Genomic DNA, 18,874 nt, shown 5'->3' with positions numbered 1-18,874 from the left:
AAATGACTAGCAATTCAATGGAATTTATTATATCTGGGAAAATAGACAACTGCTAAGAATGTAAAAGAGTAAAAATAATAAACTACGTATTTACATTATCAGCAGATCTTTATCCAGAATGCATCAAAATATTCTATCAGAGGACAACTAAATAGATTAATTTACATTTACACATATTATGTTTCTATAGTTGATGAGGCTTTATTTTGTTTTTTAAAATACAAGAAGTCATCAGAGTAGAGATTGATTATAGAGTCTCTCCAGGAAAGCTGATGTTAAATACTTGACTATTTCCAAAGATGCTAGCTTTCCACATAGGACATTTGTTGTTCAGTTGCTAGGGCATGTCTGACTCTTTGCAACCCCATGAACTGCATGGGTCTTATTTATATGGTGGATACACAGGTTGGTCAAGAGGATAATCCAGTTCAGTGAGCTCACTGGGTTGAGAGAGAATGATGAGAAATGTTTCCAGAAGCAATTTTCTTTAGCAATTTCTAGGTTTCTTTTCTGGGTATGTATTGGTAAAGTAAAATAATAACTTCTAGGGTTATAACCTCAGTAGTCACAGTAGCATGAACTTGAAATCAAGCTTAGCTAAAGGAAGAATTTACTAGGGAAATCTATACAGTTAATACAACATAGTACTATCATATCAATTAATAAAACTACTCATTGATTTTTAAATAGATTTATCTGGCAGTTGATACCAATCCCATTGGCCATTTATTACATAAAATATTTTAGAGTTTATATTTTATAGAGAAAAGGAATTTAGGATAAATATATTGTATATAATACTCAGTAAACCTGGGAATTGGAGATGTGTGTGATAAAGATAGGACTCATTAAGGTCATGTTAATATTTTGGAGAAAGTTTAATCAAAGTCTACTAAGAATTCATTAATTAATTCAACAACTATTTATTGAAAAGAAGCTCTATTACATAACATAAAATGGGTATGGTCGCTGATGAACTGAAGCTCCTGTATGGTCTTGAAGTAACACAAAATACACTGTTTTACAATTATTCACTTTCATACCTGTCTCCCATACTAGACTACATTCTCCACAGGAACAGGGCCTTTGCCTAACTCATCCATCTACTGACAGTTCTGACTCAAAATGCTGTTCAGTAATCGTTTACTGAATCAGTTCAGTTCAGTTCAGTCACTCAGTCGTGTCTGACTCTTTGCGACCCCATGAACTGAAGCACGCCAGGCCTCCCTGTCCATCACCAACTCCCGGAGCTTACTCAAACTCATGTCCACTGAGTCGGTGATGCCATCTAAGCATCTCATTCTCTGTTGTCCCCTTCTCCTCCTGCCTTCAATCTTTCCCAACATCAGGGTCTTTTCAAATGAGTCAGCTCTTCACATCAGGTGGCCAAAATATTGGAGTTTCAGCTTCAACATCAGTCCTTCCAATGAACACCCAGGACTGATCTCCTTTAGGATGGACTGGTTGGATCTCCTTGCAGTCCAAGTCACTTTCAAGAGTCTTCTCTGACACCACAGTTCAAAAGCATCAATTCTTCTGTGCTCAGCTTTTTTTTAATAGTCCAACTCTCACATCCATACATGACCACTGGAAAAACCATAGCCTTGACTAGATGGACCTTTGTTGACAAAGTAATGTCTCTGCTTTTTAATATGCTGTTTAGGTTGGTCATAACTTTACTTCCAAGGAGTAAGCATCTTTTAATTTCATGGCTGTAATCACCATCTGCAGTGATCTTGGAGCCCAAAAAAAACAAAGTCAGCCACTATTTCCACTGTTTCCCCATCTATTTGCCACAAAGTGATGGGACCGATGCCATGATCTTAGTTTTCTGAGCTTTAAGTCAACTTTTTCACTCTCCTCTTTCACTTTCATTAAGAGGCTCTTTAGCTTTTCTTCACTTTCTGACATAAGGGTGGTATCATCTGCATATCTGAGGTTATTGATATTTCTCCTAGCAATCTTGATTCCAGCTTGTGCTTCCTCCAGCTTCCTCCAGAAAAGCCCAGCGTTTCTCATGATGCACTCTGCATATAAGTTAAATAAGCAGGGTGACAATATACAGCCTTGATGTACTCCTTTTCCTGTTTGGAACCAGTCTGTTGTTCCATGTCCAGTTCTAACTATTGCTTCCTGACCTGCATACAGGTTTCTCTAGAGGCAGGTCAGGTGGTCTTGTATTCCCATCTCTTTCAGAATTTTCCACAGTTTATTGTGATCCACACAGTCAAAGGCTTTGGCATAATCAATAAAGCCAAAAATAGATGTTTTTCTGGAACTCTCTTGCTTTCTTGATGATCCAATAGATGTTGGCAATTTGATCTCTGGTTCCTCTGCCTTTTCTAAAACCAGCTTGAACATCTGGAAGTTTATGGTTCACGTATTGCTGAAGCCTGGCTTGGAGAATTTTGAGCATTACTTCACTAGCATGTGAGATGAATGCAATTGTGCAGTAGTTGGAACATTCTCTGGCATTGCCTTTCTTTTGGATTGGAATGAAAACTGACCTTTTCCAGTCCTGTGGCCACTTCTGAGTTTTCCAAATTTGCTGACATATTGAGTGCAGCACTTTCATCAGAGCATCATCTTTTAGGATTTGAAATAGCTCAACTGGTATTCCATCACCTCCACTAGCTTTGTTTGTAGTGATACTTCCTAAGGCCCACTTGACTTCACATTCCAGGATGTCTGGCTCTAAGTGAGCGATCACACCATCATGGTTATCTGGATCATGAAGATCTTTTTTGCATAGTTCTTTGTGTATTCTTGCCACCTCTTCTTAATATCTTCTGCTTCTGTTACATCCATACCATTTTTGTCCTTTATTGAGCCCATCTTTGCATGAAATGTTCACTAGACCATTCAGATATGACCTAAATAAAATCCCTTATGATTATACAGTGGAAATGAGAAATAGATTTAAACGACTAGATCTGATAGATAGAGTGCCTGATGAACTATGGATGGAGGTTTGTGACATTGTACAGGAGATAGGAATCAAGACCATCCCCAAGAAAAAGAAATGCAAAAAGGCAAAATGGTTGTCTGAAGAGGCTGTGCAAATAGCTGTGAAAAGAAGGGAAGCGAAAAGCAAAGAAGAAAAGGAAAAATATACCCATTTGAATGCAGAGTTCCAAGGAATAGCAAGGAGAGATAAGAAATCCTTCCTCAGCGATCAATGCAAAGAAATAGAGGAAAACAATTGAATAGGAAAGACTAGAGATCTCTTTAAGAAAATTAGAGATAGCAAGAGAACATTTTGTTTACTGAATGACAGACACCTAATTATCCAAAATCAAACTTTGTCAAAGAAAATTGACCATAAAGATTCAAGTAATAGGTGAATGGCCACCAGTACTTCTGTTACATTTATAACCAGTATGCATATTATGCATCAGACGAAGTTATATGTACCTTTAAGAACACATACATAGTATGACCTCAGAAGTTCCCATTTCTAGGCATCAAACCCTGAGTTCATTAAAGTGGAAGACACAAGGGTCTAGACATTCCGTTTAAATAGACTGATTATAGAAAGCTCCTTCCAAGCCCACATTTTAAATATAGGAAGACATCTTTTTTTTAAATTTATTTTTATTAGTTGAAGGTTAATTACTTTACAATATTGTAGTGGTTTTTGCCATACATTGACATGAATCAGTCATGGATTTACATGTGTTCCCCATCCCGATCCCCCCTCCCGCCTCCCTCCCCATCTGATCCCTCTGGGTCTTCCCAGTGCACCAGCCCCGAGAACTTGTCTCATGCATCCAACCTGGGCTGGTGATCTGTTTCACCCTTGATAGTATACTTGTTTCAATGCTATTCTCTCAGAACATCCCACCCTCGCCTTCTCCCACAGAGTCCAAAAGTCTGTTCTGTACATCTGTGTCTCTTTTTCTGTTTTAAATATAGGGTTATCGTTACCATCTTTTAAAATTCTATATATATGCGTTAGTTTACTGTATTGTTCTTTATCTTTCTGGCTTACTTCACTCTGTGTAATGGGCTCCAGTTTCATCCATCTCATTAGAACTGCTTCAAATGGATTCTTTTTAATGGCTGAGTAATATTCCATTGTGTATATGTACCATAGCTTCCTTATCCATTTGTCTGCTGATGGGCATCTAGGTTGCTTCCATGTCCTGGCTATTATAAACAGTGCTTCAATGAACATTGGGGTGCATGTGTCTCTTTCAGATCTAGTTTCCTTGGTATAGGAAAAGAAGAAGTAAAACTCTCACTGTTTGCAGACGACATGGTCCTCTACATAGAAAACCCTAAAGACTCTACCAGAAAATTACTAGAGCTAATCAATGAATACAGTAATGTTGCAGGATATAAAATTAACACACACAAATCCCTTGCATTCCTATATGGTAACAAGGAGAAAATAGAAAGAGAAATTAAGGAAACAATACCATTCACCATTACAACAAAAAGACATCTTAAACTTATATAATCAAACTTTCCAACCATTCCACACATGGTCCCTAACTTCCCTGACAAGTGAATACATTTCCTGGTTTATATGTTTCCAATGATGGGAAAGACTTTTAGGATAAATGGTTTAAATTTCCAGTAGCTCAAAATATTAGATTTTTTGGAAAGCCTTTAAATATTTGAGAACAGGAAATTTCTCCCATAAATACTTACTTCTTCCACCATGTTGAGAATCCTTGGCTCTGATCTTGAGTTCTTCCCCATGCAAACTGTACTCAAGATCTCTTAATATTTTGATTTATTTTGCCAAGAAGCAGCTAAAATATGGTGGCACAAGTCAAAAAGGATACATGAGATAAGACATGGCCAGCAAAGCAAAGAAAAAAAATTAGCATCTCCACTTTTTGAACACTTTTATTTCTATAGCTCTAATCTGGACACTCCAGCTTTTTATTTTTTGAGCCACATTATACTTTTGGCTCATAATGAGCTTGCAATCAACTAAAACCTAGATTCAGCTACCCTGACTCCAACTTTTATCTTTATTCTGTAATGGCACTTTCAGCAATCTTTTTCATGAATAATTATTTTTTGAGCTCCAATGTCATATTTTGTATTTACTTTCCTAAATACAATAAAATAAAAAAGTAGTAGCAAATTATGTTACTTATCATACACAAGGCAACTTCTTAACACCTTACATATATTAAAAGACAATATGCCTTAGCTCTCACTCTCAACTTTCTCTTATCCTATCATAATATTCTCAACAAGTTCTGGGATTTGTCTGATAAATTAAAGGAGTTAAGATACTAATCAGAATGTATTAAGTACTAATTATATTTTGAACACTGTGCTTTTTTTTCTTCCCCCTACTGTCTGACTTGTCCCCCAAGCTTTATGAGGCAGGTGTTGTTATAATACTCTCTTTTCACACAGGGGAATTGAGACTTAGGAAGGATGAGTAACTTGATCCTGACTTTACAGAGAGCAAGTATCAAAGCAAGGATTCAAATCCAGATCATTCTTACTCCAAAACTCTTAATCACATGATGTGCATATCAATAATAGAACATTTAAAAAATAATCTGGAAGTTTATAGGGATAAATACCTGATTATTTGAAAGTTCAAAACTAGCTGAGACAAATGTCAGTATAGGGACTCAACAAAAATACAATTATGATCAGTTCTAACCATAATCATTCTCAACAGTTTCCCTCTTTCTTTCTTTTTAAAATGAATGGTATAGTTACTGCCTAATGATATAAAGAGACTAAACAGGGTATGCCATCAAAAATTTGGAAATTAGATCAGACAAGGAATAATATCTGAAATGGAAACACTAACTATCAACATATATAGTTGAGTGAACTTTATAGGTCTCAAATTGATAATATACTTTAATCCAACTAGTATTTATTGATTTTTAGATGGTATGAAGACTCTAATTTCATTGTTTTTAATATAAATAATTATCACAGAATAACTTAATAAGTAAAATAGCCCATCATTTCTCCACTGATCTACACAGTCTACTCTGGCATAAATCACTTTCTTTAAATAAAGGGATCGATCTATTTCTGTGATCTCTTCCCTGTTGGACTATTTGTCTATCTCTTTGTGCTAATATCACATATTGCCTTAATTAGTATTGATTTAAGAAAGTCTTCATATCTAGTAAATGGGAACATTTTTATTAATATTGGACCTTCACTAATAATCAGATATTTTCTAGTCAGTTTGTTAAATTTAAATAAAAATATTATTGGGAATTTTGTTAAAATTGCATTCAATTTATGAAAAATTTAAACATTTATTATACTGAGCCTTTCTATTAAGAGCAAAATATATTTTGCTCTAATTTATTTTTTGTCTTCTTATGTCGTTTAGTACAAGTTCCTAATTTTCTTCTTAAAGCGTTTACACATCTTTTGTAAATTTAGTTTTTGTTCTTATACTTTTGTGTCTATTTTAAATGTCATTTTTGTAAAGATTATACTCTGTGTAGAATGTCTGTGTACCTTGTATATTGATCTTGTAAAAACACTTCCAGTTTCTGCTCTAACATATGAAGCGTTTGGCAGTTGTAATTCCAAACCTCACAATAAGGGGGAAACAGATGCTGAGCAAACAAAAAATAATTCTTAGCTCCATCAGAGAGCTGCAGTTACAGAGCAAACTGGCACCCCAAAACTGGAGAGACAGAAGACTACAGAGAATCAGAAGCAAAAGTCCCCGAAGCATTTCACTGTAGTATAAGAAAAAATTAAAAGGCTGAGATAAATTCCGCTGATACAATTCCCAGAAGTCATAGCCACCGAAAAAGCAGATTTAATCACAGGGCTATAGACTGCTTCCTCACCCTAATACCTTGTACCGCATCAGTGAGGCTTAGTATAATACCCGTGGATTATAAATGAGAAAGCTGCAAGACACAAAGTCTATTTCAGTGTTTCCAGAGGAAGAAGGAGAAGATGGCAGAAGAGTAGATGGACTCAGAGTAGTCTCTCTCCACCGGGATGCATCAGGAACACATCCACAAATGCAGAAGTTCTCACAGAGCTCCAGCTGAGAACTGGCGGAGTCCTTGACCAGGGGAAAGGAATATGTGGACCCAGGCCCAACTCAGTAGGTTGGAGGAAAGGAAGGAGAAGGAGGAGGAGAGTGAATAGGACCTGGCCTGCAACCCGGAGTCGGGGAGCAGAGGCCGGGGAGAGAGCCCCACAGCCGGTCAATTGATTCGGACAGAAGAGAAGCATTTGAGCAAACTCCTGTGGATGATACACATGTAGAGAGGGGGATAAAACCACCACTGAGCCCCAGAGGCACAGTGACAGGGAAGGGGTTTGAAAACCCTTTCACCAGCTGTCTAAGCTACAGATTAAATTCACACAATCAACTAGATGGACTCGACGTCTATAGAGTGAAGCAGCTGATCTGTGACAGTCAGAATGAAGTAAGAAACACACAGAACAATCTGTGCATGGGTGATGTACCTTGGACAGGGATGCAAGTCTACCAGGGCACATGCTGGCTGGGAGTTGGATCGTGGGGCTTGGGGAGCAATCCCAGTGCAAGGACTGACGATGACTGCAGGGAGACAGCTCAAGGGGACAGGGGACAGGAAATCCATGATGAAGAGTGTCTTTGGAAGAAATCCTGGAGACCATGGGAGCAAGGTGCTACTGCTGAGTCGTGTGGAGGTGTACAGCCTTCACTGCAGCCTCCCTCTCCTCACACGCATGCACTGGCAATTGAGCACAGAGAAGGACCCTGGCCAGGGGTCTTTGAGCACTGCTGGCCCAAGCAATGGAGAAGGACCAATAAGGAAGGCACTTTGGGTGTCAGCTGCCAGAGGCGAGAAAAGAATCCTAATAGAGTCATATCGCCTGTGCCCATGACCACTGGCTTCTCTGCACTCCTGGCACCGCCAAGGCTCCTGCAATCAAAGCAGCTGCACCACCTCCATGCCCGGTCCTCACTGGAGCAGACCCAAGTCCTTTAGGGCATCGTTGGAAGCAAACTCCTGTGGGTGATGCACATGCAGAGATGGGGATAAAACCACCATTGAGCTCCAGGGGCAGAGCGACAAAGGAAGAGGTTTGAAAACCTTCCTATCAGCTGTCTAAGCTACAGATTAAATTCACACAGTCAACTGGATAGACTCTATGTCTACAGACTATATAAAAGGACAATGAGTGTTTCCACAAAAGAAAACACTCTAGCTCTGGCAACAGGGGTCACTGGAGACAATCAAATGCAGGAGAAGGGCCAGATAGAGTCTAACCCGTCCCCACATCAAGTCCAGGGACCAGGCCTCCCCAGCACTGGAGGGTCTTCTAGGGAGGCACAAGTGAGCTGTGGCTCACAGTGGGAGAAAGGAGACTGGAGAAAAACATTTATTTTTATCCTTATGTTTTCATTTGTTCTGCAATTCATTCTGGATTTTTTTTTTCTTTTCTCTTTATACTTTCTTTCTTGTTGTGGTTGCTGGTTAAAACAACAAAGCCTGGATGACAACACATCTGTTTACAACATGGTCAACCAAATATTGTAAGTTCACTGTTGAGGCCCTACCACACAGAAAAACAACAACAACAACAAAGATTCTTTCAAAATATTACTGCTCACTGACAATGCATCTGGTAACCCAAGAGCTGAGATAGACATATACAAGATTATTGTTGTTTTCATGACTACTAACACGATATCCATTAGACAGCCCTTGGATTAGGAAGTGATTTTAACTTTAAAATCTTAATATTTAAGAAATACATTTTGTAAGGCTATAGCTGCCATAGATAGTGATTCCTCTGATGAATTTGAGTAAACTGAAAATCTTTTAGACAGAATTCACCATTCTTTATGCCATTAAGAACACTTATGATTCATTGAAAGATATAATATCAATATTCATAGGAGTTTGGAAAAAATTCATTCTGATCTTCATGGATGACTTCGAGTGGTTCAAGACTTCAGTGGAAGAAATAACTGCAGATGTGGTAGAAATAACATGACAATGAAAAGCAAACATGAGCTTAAAGATATGACTGAATTGTTACAATCCCATGATAAAACTTTAAATGATGAGAAGCTGATTCTTACTGATGAGCAAAGAAGATTGTTTCTTGAAATGGAATCCACTCTAGGTGAAGATGCCATGAAGATTGTTGGAATAACAGAAAAAGGATTTAGAATATGATGTAAACTTGGTTGATAAAACAGTGGCAGAGTTTGAGAGAACTGACTTCAGTTTTGAAAGAAGGGCTACTGTGGGTAAACTGCTATTAAACAACACTGAATGTTACAAAGAAATCACCCATAAAGGAAAGAGTCAATCAGTGTAGCAAGATTCAATATTGTCTTCTTTTAAGAAATTGCCTCAGACCATGACTTTCACCAACCACCACCTTGATCACTCAGCAGTTATCAACAACTGAAGGTTAGCAATTTCTAATCAATAAGGCATTTTTAACTAAGGCATGCACATGGTGCTTTAGACATAATGCAGTTGTACACTTGAATAGGCCACAGTATAGTGTAAACAGAACTTCTATACTTAGACATACTGATAAGCCAAAAAAATCATGACATTTATTTTATTTGCTATTTCTGCTTGACTGATATATTCACTTTACTGTGCTGGTCTAGAACTGAACCCGGAATATTTCTGAGGGATGCTTGTGATGGCAAACTAAATCTAAAGTTTATGTGGGAAGGTAAGAGATGCTGAAAACACACCAAAATACTGAAGAATAAAATCGGAAAATTGACAGTATCTGATATTAAGACTATAGTAATCCAGAAATGTAACATTGTTTTATGAGTAGACACATAATTCAATGAAGCAGAATAAAGAGCCCAGAAATTTACCTACACACATAGGCAACTGACGTTTGATAAAAGATCAAAGGCAATGGAGAAAGGATGGTCTTTCTAACCTATAATAGTGCCAGAAAAACTGGAAATTCATGGGCAAAAAACTTAAATTCTAGACAACTGACTTTACACCTTTCACAAAAACAAAATTCAAAAATGGATCATAATCTTAAAAGTAAATGTAAAACTATTAAAATTTTGAAAGATAACATAGGAGAAATTCCAAGTGACCTTTGGTTTGGATATGTTTTTTTGATAAAACACCAAAAGCAAAATATAGAAAAGAGAATAATTGATAAGTTGGAACTCATTAAAATTAAAACTTCTACAAAATACACTGAAAAGACAATGGAATGTCAAGCCATGGACTGAGACAACAAATTGAAAATATATCTGATAAAATATTTGTGATCCAGAATATACATAGAACCCTTAAAATAACAACTCAAAAGTTGATCAAAAGCTCTAAACAGTCATCTCACAAAAGATTGCAGATGGCAAACAAGTAAAATATGAAAATATGCTTAGCTTCACAATTCATTAGAGAATTGCGAGTTAAAAAATTGAGTAACCACTTATTAGAATCCAGAACATTGACAGCACTAAATCTTGACAAACATGCAGAGTAACAGTAACTTTCATTCATCACTGGTAGCAATGGAAAATGGTATAGCCACTTGGAAGATAGTTTGGTAGTTACATAAAAAGCTAACCATAGTCTTACCTTATGATCAGCAAAATTCCACACCCAGGTGTTTAGACAAATAAGTTGAAAATTAAAGCCCACACAAAACCCAGAATGCATGTTTATATCAATCTTACTAATAATTGCCAAAAACTGGAAGCAACCAAGAAATCTTCAGCAGATGAACAGGTAAGCAAGCTGTGATAAACCCATACAATGGAATATTACTCAGTAATACAATAAAAGGAAATGAGCTATCAGGTCATGAAAAGACAGAGGAAACTTAAATGCATATTATTTTGTGAACAAAGGTAATCTGAAAAGGCACAGCTGAAATGGCCATGGTTGGTGTTTTCAACCATATGACAGTCTAGGAAAGGCAAAAACTATAAAGATATTAAAACCACCAGTAGTTTCCAGAGAAGAGGGATGAGTAGGGGCAACAAAGGATTTTCAAGGCAGTGAGACTCTTCGGTGTGATACTGTAATGCTACGGGACTTCCCAGTGGCTCGGTGGTGAAGAACCTGCCTGCAATGAAGAGGCGTGGGTTTGCTTTCTGGGCTGGGAAGATCCTCTAAGGAGGGCACAGCAACCCACTCCAGTATTCTTGCCTGGAGAATCCCATGGACTGAGGAGCCTGGTGGGCTACCATTTACAGATAGCAAGGAGTCGGACATGACTGAACCGACTACGCATGCACACACGCGGGCACTGTGATGCTCTATGATATGCATTTCTCAGAATCTGTAAAACTGTGACACAAATAGTGAGCTCTGGTGCAAACTATTGATTTTAGTCAGTAATATAGCAATACTGGTTCAACAATTGTAACAAACACCTAATAAGAGAGAAACTGTGTAAGTGTGTATATAAGTTGGGGGTGGGAGGGTTGAGAATAACTGTATTATCTGCTCAACCTTTCTGTAAACCTAAAATGGCTCTAAAAATAAAATCTATTTTTTTTTAACCTGGATATATTTTATTATTTCTAAAAAATTACCTAGAGTTTATTCTGGGTGTTCTGTTAGAAAGTAATACAACTATGACTAAAGATAGTTTTATTTCTTTAAAAATCATTACATCTTTTATTTTATTTTATTACAACTATAAGTAGCTGTGCAATGTTGTTGGAAGCAGGTAGAAAGAGCAAGTACTTTGTCGTTTTCCTTAACAGTATTTTTCCCAACACCTCATATTATAGTGTTCATGTTATATGTGAAATACATAAGGCAGAGGTGATTTTTGTTTTTGTAGATGCCACTTTTCTGATTAAACCTCTTCTTTGCTTTAATTCCAAATTATCATAAATGGAATTAAATTTTCTTGAACACATTTTTGTATTAAGGTGATCATATAGAGAATTTCCTTTAATATACCATATTACTTTTAAGACAGAAGGGAGACCAGCCCTGGATTACTAAATTAGGTTGAATGACCATGGATTATACTTCTCTTGCATCCTGTTGCTTCCCTTTCAAAATGGGCATTGCATTCATATTGCTGTTCAACTTCTCCATATGACTGTAATACCATGAGGAAAGGTGAAGTCTCTAGGCTTTATTTATTGTTATACCTCAAGAACCTAGCACTGTTCTTTGTCCACACTGGGACTCAAAAAAATGTTCAATTAATTAGTGAATAAATATGAACATCTCCACCAGGAGCCAACTGCCACTCCAGATTGGAAGATACTCTCATCCCTTGGGCATCCTTCATTGCAGACAAGAACAGAAGACACATTGCATCATTGTCAAAAATAGAAAGTGAAATGGTTGCACTAATACTAAAAGTTAATAATTCAAAGACATATTGTTTACATTGCAATTATTTACATACTTTGATAATTTTTTTATCATGAATACTTGTTAAAGAATGTTGTGTATTAGAATATTCATTTGAAAATTTCTCAGAATATTAGAATTTGCTAAAGAAGTTGGAAGATTGAGTTTACAAGTGTTTCAAGAAAGGCCTGTGTACTGGGCCCCCAAATGGACAACTTATTCTCTTAATTGCAATTTTTGGTTCCTTATGTTACCAGAACATCACTATATGTTACCATGGAGTCAGTGTGTATAAGATCTCAACAAAAATGTCAAATAGTTGTAAAAAATGGAAAAACAAAACAAAACAATAAATCATCCTTAGTTATTTTACCTGTAAGTGATGTGCTTGTGCTGCCACTTCTGGCCTGTTAATGCGTACCGCTTTCGGCGAATATTAAATTTGGAGCTCCCTCTTGTCTGGTCAGGCACACCGCATCGAGGCTTCTTCATCCAGCTGCAAAAAGCAACATTTTCCAGTTATTACCCAACAAATCTAAAGATTAATTGCAAAAAGAAGCCCAATGAGAAGTTATGACAGTGATAATAAAACTGGGAAAATAAATTAATAAAGGACATTTTATTAAAAATATATATTAAAAATTTATTTTAAAAAGGAAATTTTGTGTTTTATCGCATCTGAATCTAAGAAAAAAGTATATGTTTTTTTCCTAAATGATCAAGAATAACTAGTTCATAATTCATATCCTTTACATAATTTTTCTAATTCACTTTGAGTTAAATGTGGAGGAGGTATTCTGAAGCTTCTAACTAGAATCTGTTCTTAACAAGATATATGACTTTGGATAACTCTCATTCATAAAATGAGACTTTGTACAATAAATTATAACTAAGGTCTCTTATAGCTTTACATTCAACATCCAATAATTTTAAAAATCTACTACATGGCCTTAAATTCCAGGACTCAAGGAGATATTCAGATGACACCACCCTTTTGGCAGAAAGTGAAGAAGAACTAAAGGGCCCCTTGATGAAAGTGAAAGAGGAGAGTGAAAACGTTGGCTTAAAGCTCAACTTTCAGAAAACTAAGATCATGGCATCCGGTCCCATCACTTCATGGGAAATAGACGGGGAAACAACGGAAACAGTGACTGACTACATTTTGGGGCTCCAAAATCACTGCAAATGGGGACTGCAACCATGAAATTAAAAGACACTTACTCCTTGGAAGGAAAGCTATGACCAACCTAGACAGCATATTAAAAAGCAGAGACATTACTTTGCCAACAAAGGTCTGTCTAGTCAAGGCTATGGTTTTTCCAGTGGTCATGTATGGATGTGAGAGCTGAACTATAAAGAAAGCAAAGCACTGAAGAATTGATGATTTTGAACTGTGGTGTTAGAAAAGACTCTTGAGAGTACCTTGGACTGCAAGGAGATCCAACCAGTCAATCCTAAAGGAAATCAGTCCTGAATATTCATTGGAAGACTGATGTTGAAGCTGAAACTCCAAAACTTTGGCCACCTAATGCAAAGAACTGAGTCAATGGAAAAGACCCTGATGCTGGGAAAGATTGAAGGCGGGAGGAGAAGTGGATGACAGAGGATGAGATGGTTGGATGGGATCACCAATTCAATAGACATGAATTTGAGCAAGCTCCGGGAGTTGGTGATGGACAGGGAGGCCTGGTGTGCTGCAGTCCATGGACTCACAATGAGTTGGACACGATTGAGCGACTGAACTGAACAAGGAGATATATGCTACTCTTCTCTAGCTTACACATAAGGAAATTATTTTAAAAATCCAAATAACATTTGCCTTTTTTCATTTTTTTCTTCTTTTCATTTTAACCATTATTTCAATTTCTAAATAACAGCCATTCTCTCTGAATTCTTCATAATAACCAAACTTAATGCTTAAGAATTTTTTTCTGAATATGAGGTTTAGTATCACACAAATAAAATTTAAATATTAACATTAGGAAAATAAAATGTTGGTTTTGACTTATTGATTGTTAATGCTTATATAAATACAGTTGTCTAACTTTTTTTTGGAAGGTCTCATTTGACCATTGTCATGTTTTCTATGTACTTTCCTCTTGTCTACAGAGAAACATTTTCATGATTTTGATAAGTTTTTCACTAGTGACTCATAAAATAACTTTACCATTCATTAGGTCATTTAGTTTAACAATTACAAACTAAAGCAGAATCTTCATGATGTTACATGGTTCAGAAAGCGGAAATAAGAAAAGAATCAATTTTCATTATATTTCATCAAATACTTAATTTCTATACTCTTTATACAGTAAATAATTGACTACAGAGATGACTGTCTAAAGATGTCCATTCCATGAAAATGAATGAAATAGTTAACATATTACATGGATAAATCAGCTAACCAGCTTTTATAAACATAATAGTGTCATGCAACAACGAAAGCACAATTTTTACTTTTTAAGACAGACATCACTTTCCTGATAAGCATTATGCATTTGTCCTCTTCTATTCTGTTGCCAGTAATAATGTAAACACTGGGGTTACCAGGCTTAAAAACGCCATTCTCATTTATAATGCATTGTAGAAGTACTTAAGCAAATCACTTTTTCCCTTTTTTTAAAGTCTCCAAACCAACTGAGATGTCTTGCAAATGCTAATGTCTAGAAGGCTATCCAGCTCTATGAAGCTGAAGTCTCTGGAACTAAGAACTGAGACGTCTTAGTTCCCAGGACTCTCTTAATCACTAAATTTGAAGAACATTTCACTAGACTATAAAACAGTCAAGGGCAGGGGATCGACATACTCCCAGTACCTGTACAATTCCTAGAATTTAAAAGATGCTTAATAAACAGGTCAATAGAGACATTTTTAATTAAAACATATTTTCATTATATTCTATAAGATCTAGATATACTCAGCTAACAAATATTAAGCATTAATGATGGACTTATGAAAATTTCAATGGCTTTTATATATAAGTATTTCATTAATCATACTCTCAACTAAAAATTATATTTCTTAGGTAAGTACTTATTCTGACTTATCTCCCTGAAAGTATTGTGAGGACAAATAATATTTAATTATTACATATTAATAAATTTAGTTAATGTGGGATGTGACTATACTTACATTTAACTAAAGAAAAGATTTAAGCAAACGCGAGGAAAAATCATTTTAAAATGGATAGCAGGATAAAAGTTTACAATTTGTATTTATACTGATATGTTATGGGGACAAAGTATATTTCCAATGAAGATATATTCTCTAGAATTACTTCCACAATACACAAAATTAAAAGATGAAAACAGTCGTTTTTTTTCAACATTCAAACTTATTAACGTGAATCTCCATTTTAAGTTGGATCATGTTGGACATGTTGGATCATGTTGGACATGTTGGATCAGTAAAAATTTTCTCAATGAAGCACTGCATACTCCAAAGGACAAGGGTTTTAGGGATGAGTATTAATTTGGTTTCTGTGCTCAAAGATGTCTCTGCTAAGTTCCTTATGTATTTCTTTAGCTTTTTCCCATTTCATATAATTTTTCTTATGCTACAATTATTTATGTACTCATTCCATCCTGATCCATTTTCCTACAATATTTTTAAGCTTTTATAATATGCTAAGAGATACGAAAAACATCTGGATAAAAACATAAGACAAGCTCTTGAAGAGCTCCCAGTCTAAGTTAATACAGCATGATAGGAAAAAAAAAAAATACAGTATAATTGGTTAAGTATTCTCACATCTCCATATAGCCATCTTGTCATCATTTCTAACTTTACATGTAATTTTAAAATTATGATTTTCCATCCCCGAATTTGCAACAGTTCCTCTGGCAACTTATCTGAGCCAAAAGTCTTTATAAATGTCTAAGTCACATATCCAGGTAACATCTTCCACAGATCCCTTCTCACCTCCAATCAGTCATCATGTAGTCTCTTCTGCCTCCAAAACTTCTCTGTATCTCGCTCTTACCAGCGCCTCCTCACTCCTAAAGATAAATCTTTTCAAAGCACTGATGTGTTTCCTACATGCTCTGAGTACAAAATGCTTTTATAGACAGAATCTTACTCAGGCATACTCAGCAAGGGTAAGCCTTGTTCCCTTAATTCCCAAGATCCACACAAGTTCCTACAGAACTGTTATCACTGATCCTGCTCTTGACACCAACTGTCTTGCTGTTCACACTGTTCGCGGAACCCAGGACAGGCAAGGCATGAACTAAGAGGATGGAAGGAGACTTGAGGAGCCAGAAGAACTGCAGACTCGTTTATTCGCTCCTGGCTGACACAGCGGCCATAACACAGCCTCTCTACTGGTTGCTGCCGCAGCTGTAGCAGCAGCCACAACATAACCATAATGGAGCCATAACACGGCCATGACAGCAGCTCATGAAAACAGCCATGACGCCACCCGTGTAGCCCCAGTGCTCTAGCAGCCAGGGCTTGCCTGGGGAAGCTCTCCCAGGCCTATCGCACAAAGCAGCTCATGAGCAAATGAGTACATCGTGAGCAAGCAAGTACCTCGTGACCAGTGAGTACCCCGTGAGGAAGCGAGTACCTTGTGATGAAATGCCATGTGACCAAGCGAGTGCCACGTGACCAAGCAAGTACCTCATGACCAACTGAGTACCTCGTGACCAAGTGAGTACCTCACGATGAAGTACCACTTGACCAAGCAAGTACCACGTGACCAAGTGAGTACCTCCTGACCAAGTGAGTACCTTGTGATGAAGTACCACGGGACCAAGCGAGTACCACGTGACCAAGCAAGTCCCTCGTGACCAAGCGAGTACCACGTGACCAGGCGAGTACCCTCGTGACCAAATGAGTACCTCGGGAGGAAGCGAGTACCTCGTGACCTAGCAAGTACGTCATGATGCGCATGCCCAGTGCTATAAGTGATCTCAGCTATTATATAAACATTATTTACAAAACGTGGGGCCAGAGTGAGAGGCTGTGGGGCAAGACCGCCTGACTATGTCATCTTGGCTAATTTGCTGTTTCCCTACAAGAACCAAATCTCTTTCTGCCTTTGTATACAGTGACTTCTGTCTGGAATGGTTTTTCCGCCTTGTTGACACTGACAATCCTGATCTTCCTTCGTTATTTAACTTCCACAGGTACAGGTTACCATCTCAACACAGCATGTATTACAGTGTATAGTCAAGGTGACATGCTGTCTATGTCTTTCACCAGCCTGTGCATCTAGCCAGAGAGCACTGTATGGAGCCCGGAGCCAGTGACCTTTCCAATGAGGAACAAGAAGGAAATGAATGAGGAACATGAGAAACATGAAGCAAATGAATGGTCTTCATGTAATTTTTTTTGTTTTTGCACATAATGACCCACCACCTACTAGCCTATATGTTTCTTAAGGACTTTGTAGCTCATAGTTCTGTGCCGTCAACAAATGCTTCTATAGATGGATATTATGTGGAAACTTTTATATATGATTAAATCATAAACTAGGTGACTTAAGTGTAAGAAATAAACACAAGAACAGGCATAATGTAATATTAACTAATTATTTAACTCAAAGAACACTTGATGGGCGTTGGTCAAAATAATTCTATGTTAACCTCACCAATATATGTATCTAAATATTCTGGCACAGATATATTAGCAGGTATTAACTATCAAAATATGTCAAGTCTCCAAAATATGATCAGAGCACATGGTGACACTAAATGTGACATGCAGTGTGTGAGTGAAATCTGTCCTCAGGATTTTTATGTGATTCCAACTGTTTATTCATTAATTATATAAGCATTTGTTTCCCTTACAGTTTTTAAGTTCTCCATGACATAAAGAGTGGTCAGTGTTTATTAGAACTTATCAGTGAATTAAATGCTGTCTAACACTAAAGGCAAAATTAGCATATAAATGTTGTTCTTCAGGTAAAGTCTGGTGATCCACTTCTAGTTACCACACACCAAAATGTTAGTTGTATTCACATATCAATTTGCTAAATCCCATATTTACCTATACAGAAGAATGCAAAACTGCATGCAAAAAGTAAAATTGGTGGATTGTCTCACCTAAGGTAATAGCTTCATCATATGAAAAGAAAAGCTGTTGAAGCTCATTTGTGTGTGTGTATTATTTTCAAGTAGCACTTGTTTGTGAAAGTATCGTTACTAAGGCACTGCTCTTTTTCAGTGGGTCAACACAGACACACCCGTGTTTCTTTGTTGACTTGCAAAGAATTTTAACTTGACATTCCAAAACAAACAAAGACATGGGGAATGAGCACTGGTCTGAGGGTGCTAGCCTGCAAGAGAGACATTTTGTAAAACCAAGGTATAAATGATGGCATCACCCAATTTTCATAAATATAATACTGTTATTAAGTATTGATTTAACTGTTTAGAACCCAGAACACTTTTCAACTAGCTCGGCAGATCATTAATATCTTCATTTAAATTAATTCAACTTAAAAATTAAAATAATTAAAATTGATTTTCTTGTGAAGAGTTACATTATATAAGTTGAAAGCAGTAATTCTAGAGCCAAACTACCAAGGTCTCCCTTCCAGCTCCACTGATTCACAAGCACTGTGCTAGTATTAGTCAACCTAC

General features: G+C 36.8%; 1 protein-coding gene across 1 annotated transcript in view; it reads right to left on the bottom strand.

The window, feature by feature from the left end:
* MMP16 (matrix metallopeptidase 16) overlaps window positions 1-18,874 on the bottom strand; it is a 375,788-nt gene that overhangs the window by 158,726 nt on the left and 198,188 nt on the right. Inside the window, exon 3 of the mRNA XM_070477427.1 lies at window positions 12,664-12,786. Within this exon, the coding sequence (XP_070333528.1) occupies window positions 12,664-12,786 (123 nt within the window). The remainder of the gene's footprint in view (window positions 1-12,663; window positions 12,787-18,874) is intronic.

This window comes from Odocoileus virginianus, chromosome 15 (genome assembly GCF_023699985.2).
Source record: "Odocoileus virginianus isolate 20LAN1187 ecotype Illinois chromosome 15, Ovbor_1.2, whole genome shotgun sequence".
Lineage (NCBI taxonomy): Eukaryota > Metazoa > Chordata > Mammalia > Artiodactyla > Cervidae > Odocoileus > Odocoileus virginianus.
Note: the sequence above shows the minus strand (reverse complement) of the source record. Positions and strands in the feature narration are given on the sequence as shown.